This window comes from Pezoporus wallicus, unplaced genomic scaffold (genome assembly GCF_028554395.1).
Source record: "Pezoporus wallicus isolate ANWC-B61680 ecotype Strahan unplaced genomic scaffold, APGP_CSIRO_Pwel_v1 scaffold_2696, whole genome shotgun sequence".
NCBI lineage: Eukaryota > Metazoa > Chordata > Aves > Psittaciformes > Psittacidae > Pezoporus > Pezoporus wallicus.
In genome coordinates this window covers 2,854,214-2,881,236 of record NW_026637439.1, presented here as the reverse complement: position 1 = coordinate 2,881,236, position 27,023 = coordinate 2,854,214, and the positions used below count along the sequence as shown (strand labels likewise).

Here is a 27,023-nt window from a genome sequence, read left to right as displayed (position 1 = left end):
AAGTAAAATAGATTTTTTTCTGCTGGCGGAGCTTCCTGACCCATTTGAAAAGAGCATCACTAAGGGAGGGGAGGAAAGAAAACAGGCAATGTAGCAATATATTTAGTGCTTATTTAGTATTTAGCAATGTATTTATTGTATTTAATGCTTTATACTGCTTTTGAATTTGTGTCCAAAATTCTGCTTTATTGAGATTGTTGAGAATTTTAAAGTTGAGTTTTAAGTTATGGAAGTTAATGAGAATGTATAACTAGAAATGACCTCTGAAATTTCTTCTTTTGATCTGCTAATTATAGGCATTGCATACTCCTCCTCATATGTTGCTTAAACCTCAAAACTAAGTCAAAAGTTACATTTACTGTTGGGCTAGTTTCTATCTCTTTCATGTTTCTTTTTCAGTTTCCCTTCTAATTAATCTGTAGCTCGAACAGGAAGAACATTCGGTTTTGTTTAAATGCATCTAATGACAGTAATAATTTTCTAAAAGTCTAATTTAAACATAATGCAAGGAAGCTAATTGAAAAAATTGTCCTTGCCTCAGATGTGAATCTTCCCTTTCAACCGCACTGATTTTTAACCTTCTTGTGATGCTGATAATATACTGGAGCCATATTTCTTGCAATCATTTTGTTCTTTTTTGCAGTGTTGACTGGGAACCAGGATAATATTTGCAGCACCTAATAAAGCACCTTTCAATAACATTCTTTACTGTTGGTGTGTTTTCTAGGCATATTATCAAGTGTTATCCTCTAGCTGGGTATTTTTGTTTATGTGATGTGGAGGTATTTAATAGCTCCATTTTAAGGACCTTCTGTTGTGTGTTGGCAGATAGTGCCTTATGTTGATTTTTTTTTTTTTTTCCCCTGCTCTTGCTATCAATTAAATGGTTTGCTACATAGTTATTATTTGCTGTGATTTTCCACACCCTCCATTTAGGTACATTTAGGATTAATTTGCAGTATCTATTCATCTGTGTATTTCTAATTTACAGAAATTTCTGATAGTAGCTGCTGAAAACTGATTGCTGTAATTCCCTCCTATTTCTTATGAATTGTTTTTAATCTGTTTCATTTGGTGCTTTTCTACTTCATTTTCCTTTGCAGCAATACTTGGCTTTTATAACAGTTACAATTCTTGCTTAAATCTCCATTTAATTTTTTTAGAGATTTTCCTTGGCTTAACTGCAGCATGCAAGCATGAGTTAGTATTAGTTTTCCAGAGGTGCAGCCTCTGAGCATATATCAACTTCATAACAACTCTGAAAGTAGTAGCAGTTTTTGTCATAGAACGTATGTGAAATTGCCAATAGGATCAGATTGGTCAAGTGTTGCTGTTTCCAAATCACAAATTTCTTATTATTTTTTGCTAAATTTCTAATACCTTCTTCTGTTAAAAACACTTAGTTGAAAAGTCAGGTTTCAGGACTACATTTATAAAAGGACTTCCGCAAACAGAAAGGGTTTCCTTAAATCATTTTATCAGTTTAAATGAGCCAGTAAATCATTTTGATTGAATCAGTTTTTTCATGGCCTTACTGAGGATTTAATAGTTCAGGTATATGAACTCAGTTTCATCATCCTGCACAGGGGTGCGCTAAGATGCATCAAGGAGAACAAGAGCCCTCACACTCCCATATTATTCATAATACAGTCAGTCTGCTAAAATATTAGTGGATCTGCTTGATTTCAGTGACATCCTGAATGTTTTTCCTTCCTTTAAAAAAGTCGAAACTTTCCTAAGTTAACAACGGTTTGATATTCTTTCTAAATTCTGCTTTATTTAAGAACTGTTGATAATGGAGGATATGTGATGGGTTTGTATTTAATTAAAAAAAAAAATCAACAAAACCAAACAGCTTAAAGTAATCCAGTTTCTTTTCCTCACACATTGGGGAAAATAAGTCCTGCATAAATGTGTATTGTTGAATATGCTTTTTAGAAAACTTTTATTTTGGGGTCTAAAACTTGAAATAGAGGTGAATTTAGTACTGAAACTGTGATTTTACATTTCATTGCTCCTAACATCTGCACATGTTGGCTAGCAGAGGCAAACTTAAGAATGTTGCCAATCTTCTGCAGCTACACACCCTCAGGAAACTCAGCCTGATGTAAACAGCTGCTGCAGCTTTTGGTCATGATATTCTATTTTGTTTCTTACTCTGCCTGAAGATTTCGTGGAACGAGGTGGCATTGTTGAAAGCACGTATTAAATGGTATACAAAATCATCAGTGATGGCCACTCTAAAAATTCTGGAAAGTTCCAAAATTTCATGTGTATGGTGTATTTGAAATGAGTGCTTCTGCTGTGGAAATTGTTCTTCAAAGAAACACAGGACGACATAGACCATCCTGAACAGACTGAAGTTCAGAGGTGATCACAGAGCACCCTTCGTTCCTGTGTCTGGGAGTGTGTATACGCTTACTTATCCTTAAAGACCTGAAAGGTCTTTTTGAATGTGTATCATCCTTATCATAAGCATGTCTATGATGCAGATAAACTTCGTAAAGGTTAATATAAAGTCTAGAAGCTATTTAACATATATTTCTTCTGTGTATGGAGAGATGTATAGTCATCAAGGATGAACACTAACTTAGTTTTCTCCTCCTTTTTCCCCAAACAAATCTATTTCTTAGCTTTAGAAAGAGCCATTATTCACTGGCTTTAAGGGCTTAAATTTAGTGTTTTGTGAATTCCCTTCTTCTGCCTAAAATCTTGGCGGTTTGGGACCAGGAGATTTTCAGGAACATGACAGTTCCATATGCCCAGTGGAGGGTCTGGGAGATCCCTCATAATGCCTCAGTAACTCAGCAAGACCAAGTTATTCACAGTCCTCTGTCCTTAACTGTTACTGGAATAAAAGTAGTGTCTTTTTGTAGAGACTAGAGTACTCAATTTTTTTCTCAGCCTTTCTTCTTTTTGAGCCTGCATCACAGTTAGCGCAATATAAATGTTAATGTAGTGACAGTATTGGCATTTTTCACCTCTGTCATTTTGAAGTTGTGCTTTTTCTGTCACACAGTCTTAGGTCTGGAAAAAGAAGTCTGGAATTTAGGGTTGCCCAGTAAATAACAGTACAGGAAAATTCTGTTTGTTACAAATATGTTTGTACTCAATATCACAACTTTGACACTCCTAGATGTAGTGCTTGATAGCATAAATGTCTTTATAAAGCTGCAGAATTTTGGGGAGTATTCTTTGCCAGAAGCCGAGCAAGAAGTCCAAGTGTTGTAGGGAGTAGGGTAATGGCATTTTTCTTATCTTTGTGTTGGGAAATACTCCTGAGTTGCTTGCCTTGTGCATTTATCACAAATGAAGATGGAGATGTGAGGTTTGACTTGGAAAGCACAGAGGGCATGATTTTCTTCACTTTCCTCACAAAAGAGTGAATTCCACAATTTACATCCTCTTATTTAAAAACAAACAAAATATCAATGGCTGAATGCTGAAAAAAAATCATAGCCATAGTGAAAGGTATGCAATGTAATCACCTGTTAATTATCATTGACTTCAGATATATGGTGACTTACAGTAGTTAGATCATCCTGTCATGAATCTATGGATTATTTTTTACATTACTGGTAAATAAATTATAATAAAAAGAACAAATATTCATCATTCATCATATGACAGTATCAGTAAACTAAGTTCAACTTGCGTATTGCTTTAGAAAAGCAAGTTTATCACCAAGTGAAGTGATTGTTACAGTTGTTTTTCACTGGACTTAGAAATCCTTGCAGATAGATTATCGATATATGTGTAAGACTTTTAGGCACAATTGTACTAATGCTTGGCAGTCCTGCTGTAGCATAATGCTACTGGGACTTGATACCCTTTTCAAGTGCAAACAAAGCTAAACCATTCTGAGCTCCTTCATGGTTCTAAAAACAAATTTCCATTAATTGTTTAATCTGACATGCAGGGCACTGGTGTTTATGTGTTGTTGTGTGGGCTATTTTTAAATGACGGGAAAATATCTCTGTCAGAGTTTTTGTTCTGATTTGTTTTCTCTTGGAATGCAAATAGGTTCCTGTCTTACATTTTTTCTGTTATTTAGAGATAATTTATGCTGGCCAGTCATTAGTTAACAGCTGTACACAGTTGTGTAACTTTCATAGAATCTGCATGTTTCAACATCCTTACTTTTCGGAGATGCTAGTCAGGAATTAATTGTACGTAGTTAAGCTGATGAGAGGGTTGTTAAGACAAGTCAGAGCTAATTCCAACAGTTTCATATTTGAAGGTGAGTTTGAATAGAATGTGTCTTTTGACAAGGACTATAAGTCAGTATCTTTTTTTAAATGTTCACTTCTGGATAAGGCAAGATAAATTTAAAATATGTACAGCATTTTTTTCAGTTTTGGACAAAAATTCAAGGTTCTGGATTAAACAGTTATGCTGCAGTCAGTTTGAAGGAAGACCGTCACAGGACCAATCCATCTTCTGTAATCTTTTGGGGATTTTTTAAATCCCCCTAGGTTTTAAGGTACAGTGTTACCTTACAACACTGATTTTCTTCAAGTATGTATAAGAAAGCTGTCTCTACAGAAAAAGTTTAAGCACACTGTAATGCAAACTAAAAGGGCTTGCCATTATGACAATGTGTAAATATGTTGAGATAGTAAAAGAAAAATATTTTTAAAATGTGCTACATTAATGTAAGAATACTATTGTACAAGGTAACTGTTTTTGGAAAGTCCTTTGCATTAAAATCTGGGATATTCCTTTTTTACTTTGGTGGCATTCTAAAGACCAGCTCTGTTCAGACTCTTCTAATGCTTGGTATGTTTCTTACACGTTATAAATTCAACTATTCTATACTGTCATTTCAGCAAACCTGCGATCTTCAAAATGTAAAGCCTGAAACAAAGCGGTATCTAGAGAAATCAGTTCAAGTGGGAAAAAGAAACGGACTCCATCTTCCTAAAGAAGTGCAGAATGTAAATATGGACTATTAGTTTATAAAGTGAAGGTGACAAATTGTTGAAGAGATTAAATTAAGGTTTCATAGCTGTACTAAGTGTATGTTTGTGATCTTGGACCTGCTTAATTACTGCTCTAATCTTAACTGTTCTTAGTTCCAGATGCATCCGTTAAACATTAATCACTTTAAGGTTTTAAAATTTATCTGTAGGCACCAATGGTATTCAGTGTATAGAGTTGATATGCATTACATCTCTTGGTCTTCCAGAGTAAAAGAAGCCTATCTGGAAGAGGTTTGTTCTATATTCTGATTACAGAGAATGCGTCAATTAGATAGCCAAGAGAACTTTCAAAAAATTTTATTTGTGAGTCCAAGCTTCAGAAATATGACCGATTGTTACCAAGACACAACTGTTTTAATTTCAGTTATTAACCAGCATTGTAAAATGTGTCCAAGATTTTAGCATTTTGACTAAAATAAGGTAGCTTAAAAGGGCCATAAGCCACACTGATAATTTTCGCTCCATTAAGGGAGGATTTACTCAAGCATATAAAAGCACTTATCACTTCTGAAAATCTTGAAGTAAAATTATCAGCATCTGAGATGCTGACATAATGATTCTTAAATTCTGAGTGATGTTGTGTAATAATCTCAGTTTGCAGCTCTTGAATAGACTTTAAGCTTTGTAGGAAATAATCATTCTTCATCCACATCTTTCAGTTACAGGGATCAGTTTCATGTGTATTTGCATTGCTACAGGGCAACTGATGCCTCTAAAGGGATGTTGAAATATTTTATAAGGAAACAATCATTGAATTACATTTAAGTAAAAACCTGACTAATAGTAGTCTGCATATTTTTGTGTTTGGTGTGTATTCTACAGATACCTACTGCGTTCACATGAATGTGACAGTAAGAGGCAGAGACATGCTAGGAGATCTATTAGAAAGTGTTTCTAATGGGTAAATATTAGGATTTTTAGAAAGGTTTTGGAATGGTCTTGCCATGTGTGGGTATTCTCTTTTCGTACATTTCCAAGAGAGTGTTTTTCAATAGGTTGCATGCATTTTTACTTCCTTGATTCTCATTTATTTTAGTAGACATTTTTACACTTATAATTGTAACTTAAGGTTTTAAAATAAAAGAATGTTAGTATGTAATATTGTTCAGAGAATGTGCTTATGTGATCAGTCCCCGCTGAGTTGAGAATCCATTTGAAACTTTATCTGAGCTGTAGCCCTAACCCAGAGTTCATTGGCAACTATATTGCTCAGGACCAAAAGAAAGATAAAATGGAGGACTGAAAAAGAGTGTAATGGCTTGCTACGCACTTGCAGTGTGTTAACGGCTCAATTTCATTAGCTGGTAAGGAGCCTAGCTGGAAGAAGTGAAATACTATTCATGTGGAGGATAGTAATTGCCAAGTTTTATTTTTGTGTTTCCACTAAGTTCAGTTTATACCCGATACAGGAAATAAAGACAATGAAGAAAAAAATGAGTGAGCTGTGTATAGATTTTAACAAAAACTTGAATGAGGAAAATGCATTTCTTGTCTTTTCTAAGGAAGAACTTGGTGAGTAATATGCTTGCTTTTTCCATTTCTTCAACCTTCCAGTTTTACTGATGTAATGGATTTGGCCCAGTGAATGGTGGTTAGATTAAGTGCAATTATGACTGATTTCCAGTCTTCTCTGTTTCCTTTTGAATCCTTCCCCAAAGTCAGTTTAGAATTACCCTGTGCAAGTGTTTATGGTCTTTTCATAGATTTGTGTTTCTTGAAGTGTTTGCCTCCTGTCAAGTTAGTATATCTGTCCTACTTTTTTTTTTTTTTTCATAACTTCACTTTTCTCTGCTTCTTTTCTCAGTTCTTTGCCATCAGGTAATCGTGAATTGTTTTCATTGCAATTATTGTAAAAACTTTCCTGTCTTGCAATATATTTTATCTACATCAGTCATTTGAACCGATCTAGAGATTTCATGTGACAAAGAATTTGGGAATTAATCATCTGAAAGGCGTGGCATAAAATGTGCTTCAGTAACACCTGAGATTTTTTCTGGGTCTTTTGATCACAACTGTTTCCAACTTCTGTTTTGCTTTGTTGGAATTTGAAAAAGTTTTAGCAAGTTTAGTTACAAAAGTGAGATTATATTTCCATGGAGATTTCTGATGTCATTGTAGACTGCAGCAAAACAAAATGCAATAATCTCACAAAAAGAGAGGGGAGCAGATAATTCTGGTAAACATTGTTTATTAAATTGTGTTCTACAGAAGGCCTTCCTGATGACTTTATTAAGAGTTTAGAGAAGACTGAGGAAGACAAATACAAAATTACTTTAAAGTATCCCCACTATTTTCCTGTCATGAAGAAGTGCTGCATTTCAGAAACCAGGAGAAAAATGGAATCTGCCTTTAACTCAAGATGCAAAGAGGTATGTCATGTACTTACTGTTCTACAAGGTAATGACAGAGATGAAAAATGGAGCTAGGCATTCAGATGTTAGATTTTTCTATATATTGTCTAGAACTATGAAATCAAAACTTGTAAGTGTAGTCTTTAACAGTTCCTTGTTCCAATTTGTTCTGATATCCAGAGACCTTATAAAGTTGATGATCTGTTTGTGTGTGTGTACATTTCTTAAACTTTCAGTGGTGCTGTAAATAGAAGTAGGATTTTGGTCTTTTGCCAAATTTCCCTACAGTGTTCCACAGCTGCTTAATGGCCCTTTCCTCCCGGAGAAGGACATCTGACTCTAGCTTCTGTAGTGCATTGGGATTCTTCTGAATGAGAGGGATTATTTAAGCACACATATTAATTAAGAAATACAGGTGATTAAGTATGAAATTAATGCATTACATTTTGATGAGAATTTTAATTAGGTGTGGAAAAAATATCAAATTTCATATAAAATATTCATTTAAGTGTCTGAAAAAAATAGCTGGAAGCCTGCTGTATAGAAAGAAGAAATATTTTCACAAATAATTTGCTTGATACTAGTAAGACTGGGCACCTAGACAGGTACAAAAATAATGAAAATGATAGGAAGGATAGAAGTGTCAGTCAGGCATTTGTACCAACCATTCATTAGAGAACAATGGCAGACTTCAGCTTTTGTACTTGAAGTGCTGGGAAATTTGAAGAGTTTTGAAGATAAAATGGCACCGGAACTGACCAGTGTACAAGTCAGTATACTTAAAGGGCTTTGCTGTTTAAAACTGTGAGACAATCACTGAAACTAGTTCTTGAAAAGAAAAGGGTTTCCCCTGAGAATTCTCAGTTTTCCAGAACTGGAGGTTATCACGGTTACATTTTCATCTTCTCCCCCACATTTAGGTCAGGGACTGGGGGTTTTGTGTTTCACATCTCTTTCTCTGACTGCTCTTGTCAGTGGCAAAAGAGGGAAATTTGCAAACAAGCTTTGAATGTTGGCACAATAGCTTTGCAGTCTGTCTTCTTCACTAACAAGCAATTAAGCCAGCCTTCAGCTATATTCCCTGTTATCTTTCACATTGAACTGATTGATAAAGGAAATAAACTCTTTGCAACAGTCAAAGATTTGTTATTAGCCTTTAACAAAATGGTACATCTTTTGATTAATTAAAACAGATAAAATAGAGTAATGACTCAGATTGACTAAAAAACTAGCTACTTGCAATCAAATGCTGTGGCAAAACATTCCAAGAATCTAACTACACTTCCACTATTCCATATTTATATCTTAAAGTGTTTCATTTAAAATGTTTGCTGTTTCTTATGATTACAGATATTCAAATAATTGTTTCAAACATACATTTTCTAGTTTCACTTTACAAATTTTCCCTTTTCTTTTTTAGGAGAACACAAAAATTCTTCAGCAATTGCTTCCACTAAGGGCAAAAGTGGCAGAACTTCTTGGTTACAATACGCATGCCAACTTTGTTCTGGAGGTAAACACTGCAAAGAGCACAGATAACGTAACAGCCTTCTTAGGTTTGTTCTTATTTATAAACAATACTTTTATATTTGGTATGGCAACTTGACTCCTCGGCCAAGATAAATTTAAATACATATTGGGTCACAGTGTCCTTCATGTTTAGATAGAAAATGAATTGTTGCCTCTGTTCTGGCATATATTTTTTTTAGACCATAGCTGTACAAATACAATTGCTCCAAAACAGGAAAGCACAAGACAAAAATCTGAAAATAGCTGCTTTGTGACAGCCAACAGAAGCAAGCAGTTATGCCTTTCTCTGCCTCAATATGCAGTTACCCTAATTTAGAACCAGAATAACACATGCAGCCTAAGCAATTTCATCTGTTCAAGAGGCTGCATCACAATTGCAGCTTTTCATTCACTTAGGTTAGCTGCAATTTTTTGTGCATCTATAGCCTCAATGCCTTTTTCTGATACAACTGCATTAACTTTAATGAAAGATTACAGTATACGATGGTGCAGCTTTCATGAGCTAAGGAATTAAATCTTGAATGATAGATTAAATCTGGAATTCAAAATCCTACTAATGGAATTTGATCTGAAAGCAGAGCTATCTAGAAAATTTGTAAACTGAGCAGGTTTGTGAATTCATAGTCATCCTGTTGACCTCACAGTGCCCCCTCTTGTTCATGGAGTTAACCTACACTTTCTGGAATTACGTAGTTCCACAGAATAGTATCTGTTCCTTTATTAATGTGTCCTAGCACCACTTAGGATTGTATATTGATAAAATGTATAAATAAACCACCCAAAATAATTCAGTACAGCAGTAAAGTCTGTTTGATGGTAGTGAGTTTTTGGGCTTAACACATCAGTAAAGAGGTTCAAATGTGCCTCTTTTATCACCTGTAATTCTGTCATGTTTCTCCTGTTACGGCGTGAGCTCAGCTCCATGTTTGGCAATACCAGTTATCCATCTATTTGCAATAAACGTATAATTAATTTTGATTTATAATTAAATGTTATAATTACCTGATTTTTTAAAGTGTACTTAAACTAGTTTGCACTCTTTTCTACCCATTTTATTTTTGTAATTCTAAATGCATTTATGTGATATTGTAGTTTTTCATTTGTTTTGAAGCTGACACTCCTCATAATTTAGCAGGCTTTTTTGTGACTAACTTTTTACAGGATGAGATGGTATTTATGAATAGAAAAGTATATTATGTTTCAGGGTAATTTTCATAAGGGGAGAATGTTATTAAATTAATTGTCAGCTTTTATTTAGTCTGATATATCCTTTGACTACAAGCATGATAGTATGGTTTGCTCTGCTTTGTTCGTACATATTCATATTTTAAATCAATGTTCATAAGCTGATCTTATGGCTTCGAAGAAAAGCATTCTGTCATGTGACATTCTGAATTTAGTATAATACAAGCTGTGAATAGTATTTCAGTCATGTAAATGCATATAGTGCCTTACAGCCCACCTAGAAATAAGAGTGTCAATTCCTAAATTTTACACTCTAGATACCAATAGTGAACAGTAACCTGAATTCTTAAGGAAAAAGAAAGTATCTGGTACTCCTAAAATACTTACAAGAGAATAGGTACAGTATGTGCTTTAGTTACAAGTTTTAAGTAGTTTATATTCAGTGTATTGCATGAGTCGTGCTATGACCCTTTCTTGTCCAAGAAAAGCTATATTGGAAAAAAATGGCATCATAGATATTAATATCCGGTAGCATTGGTAGTCTAGAAGCTAACTTGTATAGGCAAGAACTCTTTCATCTCTTGTCCTTTTACAGGACTTTAGCTGGAAGTACATAATCATTTTGAAAAATCTTGTAAAAAAAGTAGTGTGTTAATTTTGTGTTGCATTTCCAGTGACTAGTAGTAGTTGTAGTCTTCAGCTGTTTCTTCAGAAATACATCAAGAGAACTGAGATTACATGAGGTAAAATCAAAGACTTAAAGCAAAAGCATCTAGTGTTGCGTTCCATTTCTCATGTCTTCGAAAAACTGAATATACCAAAACCCTTCACAGTACTATATATGTATTTTTTACAGTACTATGCTGTATTATTTATATCATGCCTGTGATTAAAACTCATTAAGACAAGAAAGCAGACAGTTTGCTTGCTGTTGGTCAAAAAATGGGAAACTCTAGCATCCACTCTTGGGGCATGTGCGCATGTGCTTAAAGTTATGAGTGTGTTTTATAGGTATACACATTTTAGTAAGGAACACAGAAGTTGTGCAATCTTTGTTTCAGATGATTTGAGTAAGAAGCTAAAGCCGTTGGCTGAGGAAGAAAGAGAATTCATTCTAGATTTGAAGAAAAAGGAGTGTAAAGAAAGGAACTTTTGTTGTGATGGAAGAATCAATGCATGGGATCTTCATTATTATATGAACAAAACAGAAGAGCTGAAGTACTCCATAGATCAAGAAAAGCTGAAGGAATACTTCCCAATTGAGGCTGTTACAGAAGGCTTACTGAGTATTTACCAGAAGCTGCTGGGACTTGTATTTGAGCAAGTAGAAAGTGCTCATGTTTGGCACGACAGTGTTAGTCTTTATACAGTAAAGGATAATTCAACAGGAGAAATGTTAGGACAGTTCTATTTGGACCTTTACCCCAGGTAATTATGGCCTAATGTTTTACTTACATGTTTTAAATGAAATTGATCTTAGTGGGTTGCTGGTGTCATTGAAATTCAGTGCATTTGGAAGTAAATATTTGTCCACTGACAAGACTATTATTATGTTCATTAAGCTATCCTCTGGACTGTATTCACATTGCTTAGGCTTTTTCTTTTTTGCAGTTCTACCATGTTTCTTGCTTATATTCAGCTGAAGAAGCATTACTACTTTGTTCATTTTTTGTAGTATTGCTGTCTAGTCACTTGTTCATAATTTTTTGGCTCTGTGAACTTTTCTCCTTCCTAACTGTAACAGTGTGTTTTACTTTTCACTTAAGTTGAACTGTTACTCCAGTTCAATTGTATTCTTATCTGCCAAATGTTCCTAGTTTCTCCCAGTTTCCCTTTACACTTTATGTGTGTATTATGTACACTATTGTCCACACTGCTAAAGAAAATATCAAATAGGTCAGGACCAAGAGCAGACTCCTGTTGAGCACACCATGAAATATACTTCCAAGTTTATTTCTATAGCTCTTCATCTCTCTTTGTAGCTATTTACAGCATCAACTGTATTCTGTCAGAGATTAGGAGATGAGACTGAATTTATTCTTAGCTAGTCCTTTTTGACTGTCACTGGGGTATTTTTGTGTATAATTTTTTTAATTATTCTTTAGCTATTTATAAATTGTCTGATACCCTTCTAAAATTTAAATTGATTTAAGGCTGCTCAGGTTTAGGAGAAAAAAATATTTTTTTTTTTCAACTTTTGGATCACACTGAAAAATGCAATGAACTGTATTCTTTTCTCTCCTGCAATGAAATTAAAAAATACTGCTTCAGAGAACAGAACCTGGTTTTGCCTATTACAGTAGCAGTTTAACTGCTGAAGTATATATACTTCCAGTATTCAAGTAGAAATCAGATTCTTGTAAATGCTGCTGTGAATCTTAAACTGGTGTGATTTAAGTACCTTTCCCTCACCCCCTCCTTGTGCTCTTAACAGGATATTAAAATTAATGAGTCTTAGAGGTTATGAAAAGATGTAATTTCCTTGTGTAAGGCTTTAAAGAGACACTGGCTGATTGTCCTTGTTCTTGAATGGGCTTCACTGTTCTTGTGAGCTGGCTTGTGGTTTGAAGATAGTGTCTGATATGTTTTCTTGTACAGAGAGGGAAAGTATGGGCACGCAGCATGCTTTGGTCTCCAACCCGGCTGTCTTCTCTCTGATGGCAGCAGAATGATGTCTGTAGCTGCTCTGGTAACCAACTTCACAAAACCAGCATCAGATTGCCCATCATTGCTGCGACACGATGAAGTAAAGACTTACTTCCATGAATTTGGTCATGTAATGCATCAGATATGTGCACAGGTTAGTGGTGCTTCTGTGCCAGTATAAGACTTCTCCACTGTGAAAGAAAGACCTAAGTGTTTTGGTGGTTTCTAATTTTAGTGAAGTACATATGCAGGTTTTTGGTTATTTTTCAAAGTAGCAGGTTTAGAGGTTTTTTCGTTGGTTTTATGTTTTAACTAGAACTACAGCAATGTTACACCTTCTTATGAAAAACATTTTTATAGGAACATACACTTTTGCATTTGCACCACACAGGTACCTGTGACAAGTGAACAGATCCATGTGTAAAGTAAAGAAGGTGCTCAGTGGTTGCTTCTGTTACAGCTGTCAGAGGGCTTTTTATCACCTCTAGTAGCATGCTAGATATTAGAAGCAAAAAAAAGGTTGCTGTATCTAGGAATGCAAACAATTTGGCAATCCAGATCACCTCCAGTATTTTGGCATTTAGTACTCTTGAGAAGTATCACTCTTGACATTAAAAGCATAAACAGATCTTGCCTGAGCTATTGTGTATTCTGCTCTTCTAACTGACAGTCAGGGTTCTTCTCAGAGTGACCAGGAAGAACTGAAGCTAGTCTGCAGATTTTGCATCAAGATGTTAATAAAGATGTAAAATTCCTGATATAATTTTTTTTTTTACATGTGAAATTGATTCTACCAGTTGATAAATTTCTTATTACCTTAATGAAATTTTATGTTTCAGAGAGGGACAAGCCTCAGTATTCCTTCACAAAAAATAATTGCATGGTTATTTACAAGTCCAGATTTGTGTAGCACTGCTTTCATCTTCTTTTAAACAGTACCAAATGATTGAGTCAGAGAAATACGACAAACGTTAGATTTGTATTGTTTACCTGGATCCTGGAGACTAGGACTGCAGAATAAAGAAACAAAGTCACAGAAACCCATATGTTACATTCATAATTAAACAAATAGTGTTCAAGGAAACTTCAAAACAGGTAGTTAGAGTTGCTTAGATATTTTTGCATCATGTTGAAGATAGAAATATAATGTTTATTTTCACCAGGAGACAGGTATTCTGAGCTCAAAAATTGAGAAATAAAACCTGTTCTTTTCAACTACCTAGAAGATGTTTATAAATGTGACACATTCAGCATTTTTGGTACAAAATTGACCACGAAACAACATTCTGATAACCAGTGAGGATGTGCCTAGGTGTCGCAGAACCCCTTCTGGGCAGCCCAAGCCAGCAGTTCCAATGCTTATGTACTTCATTTGCTGTGGGATTGCACGCAGGTCAGGGAGGCCTGCTTTCCAGTTGTTTTTTCCCACTGCTGATGTGGTTTCTGTGTGCAAAGCTACTGTGCTTACTGCTGTTGTATTTTATGTATTTTTTTATTTGCACACCCCTGCAAATAACTCAGTAGTTCCACATAAGAAGATCCTGTCTTCTGGGATTTGTGTGTGCAAAGCACTATCTTGTTTCATATGATGATTTGTTTAAGCATATTAAAATTTGACATTTAAAGGGTATGTGTGGATTGGACTGGGTGGTGATATGTGAGCTGCTGGTAAAGTCAGCTTTTGGATACTGATGGGGGTCTGCTGGAAAGTGGGGTATCAAGGCAGGGTAGGGATCTGTTTATGCTGATGGGAAGGAGACTTATTGAGGTACCTTGAACCAAATGTCTTAATTTTTTTTTTTTGTTTCTGTATGGGTAAACAAGGGTATCTGGAGGCCAACAAACTCTTGCACTCTCCTTGCCTTGTGCTTTAATTACTTCTATCACCATTTCTTCCCAGCTGAGGCTTCCTAGCTTTCCTTTATAGTTTTTCTTTGCCAAGTACAATAAGAGGGGCCAGCCTGTTACAGCTGTGGATTTGAGTAACTCAGGAGTGCAAACGAAGGCAAATGTTCTCCTTTACTGCTGTTCTTCTGAAGACATGAAAGGAAGACACAGGCATGTGCTACAGCTGTCAGTTCAATGTTATGTCCTATGTTACACCTTTTTTTTTTTTTATTCCTGCAAAAAATTAAGTTCAAAGGCCAGTACTCCAGTGGGGCATGTGTTCTCAACAGAGGATGGAATGTAATAATATCTACAGCTCTTAGAAAGGGCATTTGGGAAACTAAGAATTCTCTTTTTCTTTCAACACTTGAAATGTTTTGTTAAAATATTGCTGAGAAGGGAAGAACAATAAAATTGGATTGGCAAGAGGAGGTAGACTTACTACAGCACAAGTGTGGAGCCAGACCAAATAATTCCTGTTGACATTTGAACAACTGTCTTTTAAAAAGTAACCATTTCTTTTTAGAAATATTTTGGGTTTGAAAGATATTTTAATGAAGATTTTTAACTGTACAGAACTTTTCTTCAAAATTAGTAATGGGGGGGTATTTAAGCGTGAAGTTGTTGATACTAAAGTAAAAAAATTAAAGCTCCAATGTGCTTGACTTTCAGAAGGAGGATTTTTCTATCAGTGATAGAGTGTCAGCTTTGGAAATCTTTCATGGATAAACTTACTAGGATTCATTTATTTCAGGACATCTATTAACACTGAAATTTTGACATCTGAAAATTTATATTCTGCTAGAAATAGTGATTTCTCTTTTCATTTAATATAATGGATTTTCCTTTCAGACTGATTTTGCTAGGTTTAGTGGAACTAATGTGGAAACAGATTTTGTAGAGGTACCTTCACAAATGTTTGAGAACTGGGTGTGGGAAAAAGAACCGCTACAGCAGATGTCAAGACATTATAAAGATGAGAGCCACATTGAAGACATTCTCCTTGCAAAACTTGCTGCCTCTAGGCTGGCTAATACAGGTATCTCTCTGCCCTTTTCCCCCACAAAATATGCATAAAAATACACCATTTAGAACCCTGGTGGGAAATTAAAGACAAACATTTCTTCTGTGTGTTGTACACTTATCAGTGTCTGTCTGGATTTATTTGTATGGATACTCCATTAATAAAGGCTATGATGACAGATACCACAGTTTGCAGGAACAGAGCAGCTCTGTTTTTCCAGGCTACCCACAGGACTAAAATAGCTTTGTGTTCCTCTCCACATGACTTTTTTACCTACAAACTTTGCTCATTTAAAATTAGGAGGAGGGGAGGGAAAGTCCTGGGGTTTCTGGGATTTGGGTTTTTTTTTGTGGAACGCCAGGGCAGGCACTGTGAATACAGTATCAGATTTTCTGTATCTGTCATCCACATTTGGTCTGCATATGACACTTGACAGACACCAAAGTTGTTTGCAAATTTACTGAATATACATGGCAGATCCAGGATAGAAGTGTTGCAGCACTGCATTGTTCAAGCAGCCTCGTAAGTTCTCAGTGCAAAACCTTGAATCTCTGTTCCCTACCTTCCTAGTAGACACACTGCTTTCCCAAAATAAGGTCCCGATTCTCTTCTCCTTCCACATTTTGTACCAGTTTATATGTATCTCCAAATCAAGATGGTAATCTCAGGTCATTACCTATCATATCATTGTTATTCTGTCACTGTCACCTCTCTGTCCCCGTAGTCAGGACTCCCCATTATCATAGCCTTATCCTTTCATGGTATATCATTGAGCCACTACAGTTTGTTTCATACTGCCTCCCTATGCTGACCCAAGAAGTCCTTATCTTGTGGCTTGTACAGGCACAGTAACTACATAAGCAGTTTGCCTGAGTAAAGGTTCCTATCTCGTAGCTTCTTCCAAAAAGCCTGCAGCAGCTGCAGCAGCAGTTCTTGCTGTTCTTCTGCCTTAGGGTAGATATACTTACTACCTACCAGTGAATACATCTGAAAACATAATTTTAAATACTGAACTTTTGTGTTTAAATATCTGCTTTGTTTTGGTTTTGATCAGGAAGGAAGGTATCATTTGAAAACATGAAGTTTATAATGACAATTCTTCCATGAAAAATATGCCTCTCAAATTTTTGTAACTGAACCAGTTCAAATGGAAATTACATAACTCTAAGTTTTTCCATGGTTAAAATTGAGATCTTTGACTAAGAGCTGCTAAAGCAACTCCAGCTACTTTGATGCTAGTTAATTATATGTTCTTACCCAATTAGGCCTTTTAACCCTCCGTCAGATTGTTTTGAGCAAAGTTGATCAGGCTCTGCACACCAAGCCATCTGTTGATCCAGCAAGTGAATATGCTAAATACTGTATGGAGATTCTAGGAATTCCTGCCACCCCAGGTATGTCAGTGTGAAGATTTTATACAGCATGTCCAAATGGTTTGATTAAACATGCCTTTATTTCCCAGTGCTTGGCATACAAAAAGAACAGAGTTGTATATAAAATAATCTACTTTATGAAGCCAAAATAATTACTTTGAAACTTGGGGTGATCTTAATGGTCTGAAGCTTAAGGTAAAAATAAAACTTTACCATTTGCCAGTTGTAATTTAGAGTGACACGGTGTGAATACCACTTTAGATGTTCTCTCACATCTGTGTTGGATGTGCCACTAGCCTAAAATGGGAAACCGAGTTTGCTTTGTATTCAACAAAATATGGCTAATACTTTGAGGCATACTCAGACCCTATATGCTAGAAATTTCAAAATAGTTGGTATAAATTCCTTATGAATTAGTTCTTGAAGTACTGTTGACATCAAAGAAAGAAATGCGTTGGATTTGAATAAATTATTGTTAATCTACTTTTCAAGGAACAAACATGCCAGCTACTTTTGGACATCTGGCAGGTGGTTATGATGGTCAGTACTATGGATACCTGTGGAGTGAAGTGTTTTCCATGGACATTTTTTACAGCTGCTTTAAACAGGAAGGAATAATGAATCCAAAGGTAAGTGATGAATATTTTCTAGTAAAAGCTTTTTTGTGGTTTCTCTCTGAAATCATGCTTATTGCAATCATGATCCATAGGTATAGCATCTCAAGTACTTCTTCTGTAGCTGTCAAGTTCAGATCAACAAAAAAAATTGTGTAAGTAACTTAATCACTTTAGAAAATAACCATACAATTTCCAAAAGCACTCGGATTTAAAAATAATTCTTGCATTGTCATATATTTAATATTATGGCGCTTTTAAGACATTGTGACACACTGACTAATACCTTCCTCTTCAATTGTAGGCTAAAAAAACTCCCATATTCCTGCACTGCAGGAGTAGATGCATATTCTTCTGCTGTGAAAATTGTATAATAGCTCTAGTTCCATGAGTAGTACCTCAAGTGTGTGGTACTTTTATGTAGTTACTATTTAGAATATATTTTGAATAATAGAATTGAATTTGATCTTTCCCTTTCACAGCATAGCATAACTTACTTCTTTTTTTCTTCTTTAGTTCTCATAAGTGGCTTTTTAAGTTCAAATGATTCACAGGTTCTAGATTTACTGGGCTTTTTTTCCCCTTATGTAATTGTCTAGCCTCTTCTGCATCCAGCAGAAATAAAGGTTAGTTAGCAATGTGGTTAGTAGTCCTGCCAATTCTGGCAGCCTTTCCTACTTTTCAGATATCATAGTATTAGACTTGTGAGTTGAGATGCTGCAATTCTGTCATGTGAAAAAACTTTCGATTTTCCTGGTCCTCTTATCTGCCTTCTGGGCTCAGCAGCCAGCACTTCCCTTCACTAAAAGTGTACAAGACAAGTGAAAGAGAAAATAGGAAGTGCTCAACTTTCCTGTTTCTCTCATGGAATTTGCCCTTATTCCTCCATTTCCTTGTCACAGCCACCAGAACTTCTAGAACTGTCCCTCCCTCTAGAGAGTGGAGAAAGTAAACAAGATAAGATTTTACAAAGGGAGGCGTCCGAAGTGGAAATGAGGTTGGGGTTAGAAAACTGAGGCATTGGTTAAGCCAATAAAACTGAAAAGGGGTTTTAATAAGAAAAGCAGCAAACTGGATAGTTTGAGAGGAGAGGTGATGAAAGGTTTGGAGGTCAAGACTGGTTTTGAAGTGCCAGGGATTCATGACAGGTACATATGAGAACAAGCATACCTCTCATTCAGTGGGAATGTTGTTAGTCGTAAAAAAGAGCAGGAGAGGAGAAATGGCAGACTAAGTGACAGAGTAAGTTAACTTTTCAGTAAAATCTTGTTCATCTTAAAAATGGCATCTGGGAAGGAGTCAGACTTGTTGGGCTTCTTTAACTATTAGCAATTGGAAGAGATGGGTAAGGATGCTGGTGCCAGACTTGTGAGACTTTGTGTCAGTTCTCAGTTCTGACACACGAGCACCTACCCAGTGTTATCACAGATGGTTGTTTTCTGTTAGCTTTACTCCCTAATCTCAAAACCTTTTTATGTGTAACTGTAGAGTCAAAACCCTAATTAAAATTGGCAGAGATGCTCTGTGACTTTCACTTCTGAGGGGTGAAAGTACCTTTTATTCTCATTTTTGATAGGGATTTTTGTTTTGTTTCTCTGTGTATGGGAGACTTTGAGGTAAATTAATTATGCTAGGAATTAATATGTACTATGGTTCACTAAAAAGCAACTAGTGCCTCTTAATGTGAAGCCTGCTAACCAGGCTAAGTAGAAAAATGATTGTGTATCACTCACTAGCATATGTGTTGTTATGCATATACATATAAAAACCCACTTTGCTTGAATGATGATACGACTTCAGAGCTAACACTGTGGAGATTTTCCCTCTCCCTTCTGAGCAATGCTGTCTTCTCAAATTGGTTCTCTTTCGACTTGTTTTCCTTATTTGTATTTCATTTAAGTGTAATAAAGTTCCATGGGATGGGACAAACAATCTTTTATAAACAAATACTAGATACCAATATGATTTTTGTAGTTACTCATATTTCATTATGTCTGGAATTAGACTACTGTTCAGAACAGCAGGAAAGGAAAATGATTATGGTATTATGACTAGGGCTTTTAGAAATTTGGCTTACCTCTTCCTGTTAGAATAAAACCTCTCTTCCTGTTTTGAGCAGCAGTTACAGAAACTAGTTTCAGAGACTGTATCTATAAAAATTCTTCAGCAAACACTTAATTGGTTGTCTCATTTCTTAATTCTTGCACATATCTGAAATTACTTCTGGTCTCCCTAGAACTGAGCAATGGTCTGGCTCTGGAGAGACCACAGCAAAGACTCAAGTATACTAAAATAACACTTCTAAACAAACCATATCTTTGTTTGCTCCTGATGTTCAGGAAACTAACACAAATAGCGAAGTATGAGCAATGCATCAGTGAAAATTCGGATTTTTTTCTGTTTTAGTTTGGATTGGTTGGTTGGGTTTTTTTTGCATTTTAGTGTTTTTCCAGCTGTAATTCAGAAATTGCAATTGGTAATGCAGTTAAGTCACGGAAGTCTGTCACTTAAAAAGACCTATGCTTGTTTTTGCAGTACAGCTATCAGGAAGTGGTCTGCTCCTGTAACCTCATAGCTTTGACATGTGGGGAAGTATATATGTGTGTATACACTGACTAAAAGGAAAAACATTTTCTTCTTTATTATCAGAAGCATCTGGGACATCTGCATACAAAATAATATTTTCTCACATGTCTTAGAAGCTCAAAATTCTTTAGATATCTTCTTCAAATTATGACCTTTTTTCAAGAAAGTCCTCATTACTTACTGTTGTCTCAAAAGCTTGGTTGATTCTTTTTAAAGAAGTCCACTCCTTCTAAAGTAATATTTCTTCCTGCAAATAAAACCTACATTTCTGTTACTTTACAATACTTTAATAGGAGAGTTAGATGTGTTTGTATATATTATGTGTACCACTGTGCATATGTGCCATGTCATTCTTCAGTACTGTATCTATCTATGAACTATCCTTCTGTTCTCCAAACAGAGATTAAAGAAAGAAAAATCTTCAGTTAAGAGAGGATAGATGTTAGGTTCCCTTTTCTTGCCAATAAGTCATGGGGATAATCCATCACTGAAGACTGTGAAGATTGTGTGTGCATTATGCTTTATAGCATGTCTTCTAGACAGGTTATGATAGTAGCTTCCAAAACAGTGTAAAACCACAAGAAAAATTATTTCTTCCTGAACAAGTTTAATTTCTGCTCTCTTGAGTTCTTCCAGCAGATCTAAATTACATTTCTGTGTTCCTGATTTTATATTACAAAAATCTTAAGGAGAGAAGGTGCTTGATCACGAGTAGATTTTTAAATACACAACAAATACAGAAAAGAGGCAGTTGGCAAGGTGAGAAATATTAATATTCTGCTTTTCCTTCTATTAGGCTGGGATGAAATACAGAAACTTCATTTTGAAGCCTGGAGGATCTTTGGATGGGATGGATATACTACAAAATTTCTTGGAGCGTAAACCAAACCAGAGAGCTTTCTTACTGAGTAAGGGATTATGTGTCCAGTAAAATTATGGTTCCTTTGTAATGTCATGTAAGTATGAAATGAACTGGAAATATGAGTGTATTTCACATCTTAACTGTGTATCACTTCAGGGGAATTGGGTCACTTTCTGATGATTTTTTTTTTTTAATTGCATAAATAAAAATGTGTGGTTTTATTAAATTGCATAGCACTACAAAATTCAACATGTCAGGGAATAAATTCTGAGATGTGCAGAAGCTGAAGAATTTGGATGGTAATTTTTTTGAACTGTTATGAAATAATCAGTATGTGGAGTTGATGCAATGTTTCTCTTTTAATAGATGCACTTAAACTGTCTTGTGAATTAATTTTCGAACTGGAGGGGATAAAAAAAAGCACACTACCAGCAATAAAAACAAACAGATTCATTCGTACTCTGTGTTCTTCAATTGTATTTATTGCTCATTAGTGCTTTTGATGGAGAGGAAGTATGTTTGATTTTGTCATGTTTTGGGTTCAGTCTAGCTTCCTGACAAATTCCAGGACTGAGAATTTGCCCCAGACAGCTTTATAGCAGAAATACTTGTGTGATACTTTTAAGTTTCATTCTGATGCACATTCAGGTCTATAATTTATAACTTACACAGTAGAACTAAAAAGGAAAAAAAAAACAATCATCTACCATTTGAACTACCATTTTCTTCCCTTCATTATGTATAAAAAGCCAAATTTTATGACATTGGCAGTTGATGGTCACAAATCAGGTCTTTGTTTTCCAAGTTATATCCGCACCAGCACTGAGAAGTCATACCTGAGAAATATACTTGAGCAGTTGGTTTGTGAAGTATTTTGAGATACATGTAAGGAAGGAAGGGAAGACGATGTTCCTGGTGGGAGCACATAAAGTCAAAGTTTTTCTTATTCCTTTCCGGTGTGGCATGCAGAGGTGCTATAAAAAAACTTCATAGATCTAATGATTTCAGCTATGGAAGTCAGAGTTATCAGGGAATTATTTTGCAGGGTTTTTTTGCAAGATCAAGAAAAATGAGTCTTAAAAGCCAACTCCCCATCACCCAAATAAAACTGCTAATCCACGTGCACTTGTCATTCTTTAGACATCATACCTTACTTTGGATTTGGTATTGCAACACATATATTAACAAACATTAATTTTGGTTACCAGTTAAAATATTTTAGACATTTGAACCATAGCTGTAAACATGGTTGGTATTTTCATTTGTTCAACTGCAGAGTAAGAAAATGTGACTGGTGAACTCAAAAGACTTCCTCTTTTTCTAGCAAAAGAAAACTGAAAGCATTCACTCTGGGACGAATCTATGTGTTTCAGGGAGAAAAAATCCACAGTTGTGAATGTTCAGTTGAAACTTTTATTTCTGTGTGTTTTAAAGCATTAAACTGGGTGAAAAAAGGAGATGAATTAAGTCATCATAAATTTTCCACTTCAGAAACAATTTTTGAACCACACTAGTTATGGATGAGGAAACATAAATATTTTTAGCCAAAACATATTAACTATGTATAGAATCATAGAATCATAGAATAGTTAGGGTTGGAAATGACCTTAAGATCAGCAAGTTCCAACCCCCCTGCCATGGGCAGGGACACCTCACACTAAACCATGTCACCCAAAGCCTCGTCCAACCTGGTCTTGAACACTGCCAGGGATGGAGCATTCACAACCTCCCTGGGCAACCTATTTCAGTGCCTCACCGCCCTCACAGGAAAGAATTTCCTCCTTGTATCCAATGTAAACTTCCCCTGTTTAAGTTTTAACCCGTTACCCCTTGTCCTATCACTGCAGTCCCTAATGAAGAGTCCCTCCCCAGCATCCCTACAGGCCCCCTTCAGATACTGGAAGGCTGCTATGAGGTCTCCACACAGCCTTCTCTTCTCCAGGCTCAACAGCCCCAACTTCCTCAGCCTGTCTTCATACGGGAGGTGCTCCAGTCCCCTGATCATCCTCATGACCCTCCTCTGGACTTGTTCCAACAGTTCCATGTCCTTTTTATGTTGAGGACACCAGAACTGCACACAATACTCCAGGTGAGGTCTCACAAGAGCAAAGCAGAGGGGCAGGATCACCTCCTTCGACCTGCTCGTCACACTCCTTTTGATGCAGCCCAGGATACGGTTGGCTTTCTGGGCTGTGAGCGCACACTGCAGCCGGCTCATGTTCATTTTCTCATCTACCAGCACCCCCAAGTCCTTCTCCGCAGGGCTGCTCTGAATCTCTTCCCTGCCCAACCTGTAGCTGTGCCTGGGATTGCTCTGACCCAGGTGTAGGACCTTGCACTTGGCATGGTTAAACTTCATGAGGTTGGCATCAGCCCACCTCACAAGCATGTCAAGGTCCCTCTGGATGGCATTCCTTCCCTCCAGCGTATCAACCGAACCACACAGCTTGGTGTCATCGGCAAACTTGCTGAGGGCGCACTCAGTCCCACTGTCCATGTCAGTGACAAAGATGTCGAACAAGACCGGTCCCAACACCAATCCCTGAGGGACACCACTCGTTACTGGTCTCCAGCTGGGCATTGAGTCTTACCAAACCTCACAGTTTAGTCAATTTTATCACTTGTTGTCAGTTACAGTCTTAGATCCCACTTCTGTTGGATTATTGAAAATCCATACACGAAGATCACACGTATGAGAACTTTTTGAATGATAGTCAGAACAGCTATGAAGAAAAGCTGAAGAAATTGATTAAACCTAAAACCTGTGAATTTTGTTTAGATTAATTTTCCTTGCATTCTGACTAAATGTGGAAATACTTCACTTTTGTTCTTGTGATTCTATCTTACAGACTTTGTTTTTTTCCTTTCACACTGTAATGATAGCTCAGATGAATTAAGATGTGGAAAATATACTAAGTGATACTTTTACAAAAATGAGCCTGCAAATCTAAGCAATAGAACCTGTATTAAGAATCAAAATGCAGTTTATATTTTACTGCTGATCAGCAGATTTCCACATGAGGGAGACCTTTCTCTGCATAAACCAGCAGTGTCAGATCAAGGTAGATAATTGCAAATGTAGTAATTAAAAATAAAATGATAAAAATTATGATTTAGAAGTTAGATTTAGGATAGTACTGATACTAATGATGATAATTTGACTTGTTTCTTTTCTTGTTCTTTAGAGCCTCTATTTTCTATAGCATATAGTAACTAAGATACTGAAGTGCAGGAGAATGTCTGCTATTATATGCATGTGGAAATGCCTATATAACTGTACACTTAATGTACATCAGCTGGATATCCGTGTGTATAGAGAGGAGAAAAACCTAAACTACTTTGTGATTAGAAATGAAAGTGTTGTGTCCTGAAGAATATAATTTTTTGTAATTTGTTTGTGTAGAAGCCATTTCTCTCAGTCTGCATCGGGCAATAATTAACGCAGATCATCTTACAGCTAAAACTGCACTCGACACAGAAGACTAATGGATGTGATCTGAAGTGCTTCTGAAACGTCTTAATGTGGTAATGTTTTATATTGGCTTCATGGACCTTTCTGAATCAAATAGGGGTTGGACTAAATAATCTTTAAAACTCCCTTCCAACCCAGCCCCTTCTAGGATTTCATGAAAGTCATATTCTTATTGTAAAGACCTGATCTTGGAATGGAAAATATAACCTGGAGAAAGACGTCTTTTCTGGTTTTGGAGCTCTCCATCATAGGCATGAACTTTGTCTGAATAGCAAACAACTTACTCTGGTACTATTCCAAAGCTGTGACGTGAAGCCCCCAGAAAAGACAGGGAACACTTCTTTTGCTTTGGAAACTTGAGTTAACTGCCTAAACACTACACAGAAACTGTCACATGTATTCAGATGTGCCAAGAGGTGGGTATTTGGCAAACCCCAGCCTATTCTAGAGTTGCTAGACCCATGCTTTCACTAAATTAAATTTCAAAACAGTTGAATGTCTGTGTTTATTCCAAATCAACTTTAAGTATTCACTGGAATAAAAAAGTAATTTGTAAAGTTAGTCTGTAACAACCAACTACCTTTTCAAGTTAGTATTATATCTTTATAGAATTTCATTATATTTAGGTTTAATTTTTTTCTTCTGTCAAAAATTAAAATTGGACTTTGGTTGGCTTCACAACAAAAGTTTCAGCTGAAAGGGAAAGGGTAAAATGAGAGACAAGAGAAAGTGATGGTAACCATTCAGGTAGTGGATAATAAGGTTTCTCATTCTGCTCCTTCACTACAATAAGTAGACTGGGTTGGTCATGCAGTTGGGTCACAAAATAGCAAGGTGACGGCCTCAGCAGCCTCTGCTGCTAGTTGTCTGACATAGGTCCAGCATATAGGCTGTTTCTGGATTGCTTGCAAGTCATGTGGTCAAACCTAAATGGTAGAAGCAGTCTGAAGAAAAAGTTTAAGCTTTATTTATTGAATAAAGTTGTTAACACTGACATAACATAATAAAGAGAGCTTTAAGACACCAGGAATTAATGTTTGTAGAGATAGGTGGAGTATTGACTGTCACTTGAGCTTCTAAGGCTACTACACTTGGTGTTCCTATTGTTCTCTAAGTTATTAATATAATAGCATTGCAGAGAAAAACTTGCTCATTTTAATCAGTAAGCAGGGTCAGTCAACTGCTGACCTTGTTTGACAAAGAACTTTGTTAAACCCTGTTTTAATAGATGATGAGGCAGCAATAAATTCTAATGGCTGTAGTCATTTGGTATGGGAGAAGTAAAATTACTGCAACAAGAAGTGAATCACAAGATCAAGATCTCAGCTTCCTCTGTGAAACATGAAACAGTTTCTAAATGCCTTCAGAGGTAGTGCGGGTTAAATGGTGAGTCCTGGAGGGGTTTTCCAGAACTGTAGAGCTGGTTGCATAGTGAGTGGTTACTGACTGGGATTAGAGAGGCTAGACATCAGGAGGTTATGCGCTAGCACAAGTCAAAGGAAAAGGAAGGAAAACTAGGTGGAAGGATGAAGTTGGAGAAGGGTTGACAATTGCTGTAGAAGGGTTGGAGTGGATGTCAGGGACAGATAGCAGGAAAATGCAGTAACTTAATGCATACTGTTTTATGAAGGACTACTAAAGGTTTTTCATTGTTTTATGAATTAGAAATAAAGACGGGCTTGTCTATGAGTAGATTTCTTACCCTGCCAAATAATGTGAGATTATACACCAGCTTGTTGCTTGAATACTTGTGCTTTTTTTGTGACATCTGGAGATTAATTTTTGTTTCACTACTATTTTCTTCATGATTTTATTTTAAACAATAGTTTCCCATGGTGAAAGAAGAAAAGTGCAATGTTATGGGGGAAGTTCAGTTTGTGGGGCCTATGCTGGAAATCCTGTGTAGCTAATCATCATTAGCTATTGTAAAAAGTATAGTTGATACAGAAGACATGGCACCAAACAACAATCAATCTATTTTAGATCTATTTAGGATAGATAAAGACAAATTAAGTAAATGAACTGGAAGTTAGTGGTTGCCTAGAAACCAATAATCATGACCTGAATTTGTTCAGTATTGATTAACAGAGGATAAGCTTAACCCATACTTGCTCACACTATACTCCTAATGAATTAAAAAGGCTAACTATATCAGCACTAAGAGAACCAATGAGTAAAATTGCTGGAAGAAAATTGTGAATGTGAAGTGATATGTCTTTAAAATTCAATTGGCCCAAATCCCATGATTTTGCAACTTACAAATTTCTGAGAACAATGCTGACTAAGAACCAATCTGTTCACCAGTAAACCCAGCAATTAAAAATAAACAAAACAGATGTGAAGGGTCAGTGGTAGGAAATAGTTATAAGTTGAGGAATTCTAAAGTTAAAAATCATAAAGAATGCCATGACTGTCACAAAAAAAAAAAAAAAGGCATGGATGAGAGGACTGTAGCAAGTAAGAGGTATAACTTAATGTATGAAGAACCAATAAATCTCATTTGTGTTACAC

General features: G+C 36.0%; 1 protein-coding gene across 1 annotated transcript in view; it reads left to right on the top strand.

Annotated features, from left to right (window-relative positions):
* Positions 1-21,379, top strand: part of NLN (neurolysin) — a 36,538-nt gene extending 15,159 nt beyond the window's left edge. The window contains exons 4-13 of the mRNA XM_057405489.1: positions 4,830-4,937; positions 6,392-6,494; positions 7,191-7,351; positions 8,754-8,889; positions 11,110-11,476; positions 12,647-12,848; positions 15,434-15,620; positions 16,871-16,999; positions 17,471-17,607; positions 20,975-21,379. Coding sequence (XP_057261472.1) covers positions 4,830-4,937; positions 6,392-6,494; positions 7,191-7,351; positions 8,754-8,889; positions 11,110-11,476; positions 12,647-12,848; positions 15,434-15,620; positions 16,871-16,999; positions 17,471-17,607; positions 20,975-21,109 — 1,665 coding nt within the window. The 3' untranslated portion in view covers positions 21,110-21,379. The remainder of the gene's footprint in view (positions 1-4,829; positions 4,938-6,391; positions 6,495-7,190; positions 7,352-8,753; positions 8,890-11,109; positions 11,477-12,646; positions 12,849-15,433; positions 15,621-16,870; positions 17,000-17,470; positions 17,608-20,974) is intronic.
* The last annotated feature ends 5,644 nt before the right edge of the window (positions 21,380-27,023 follow it).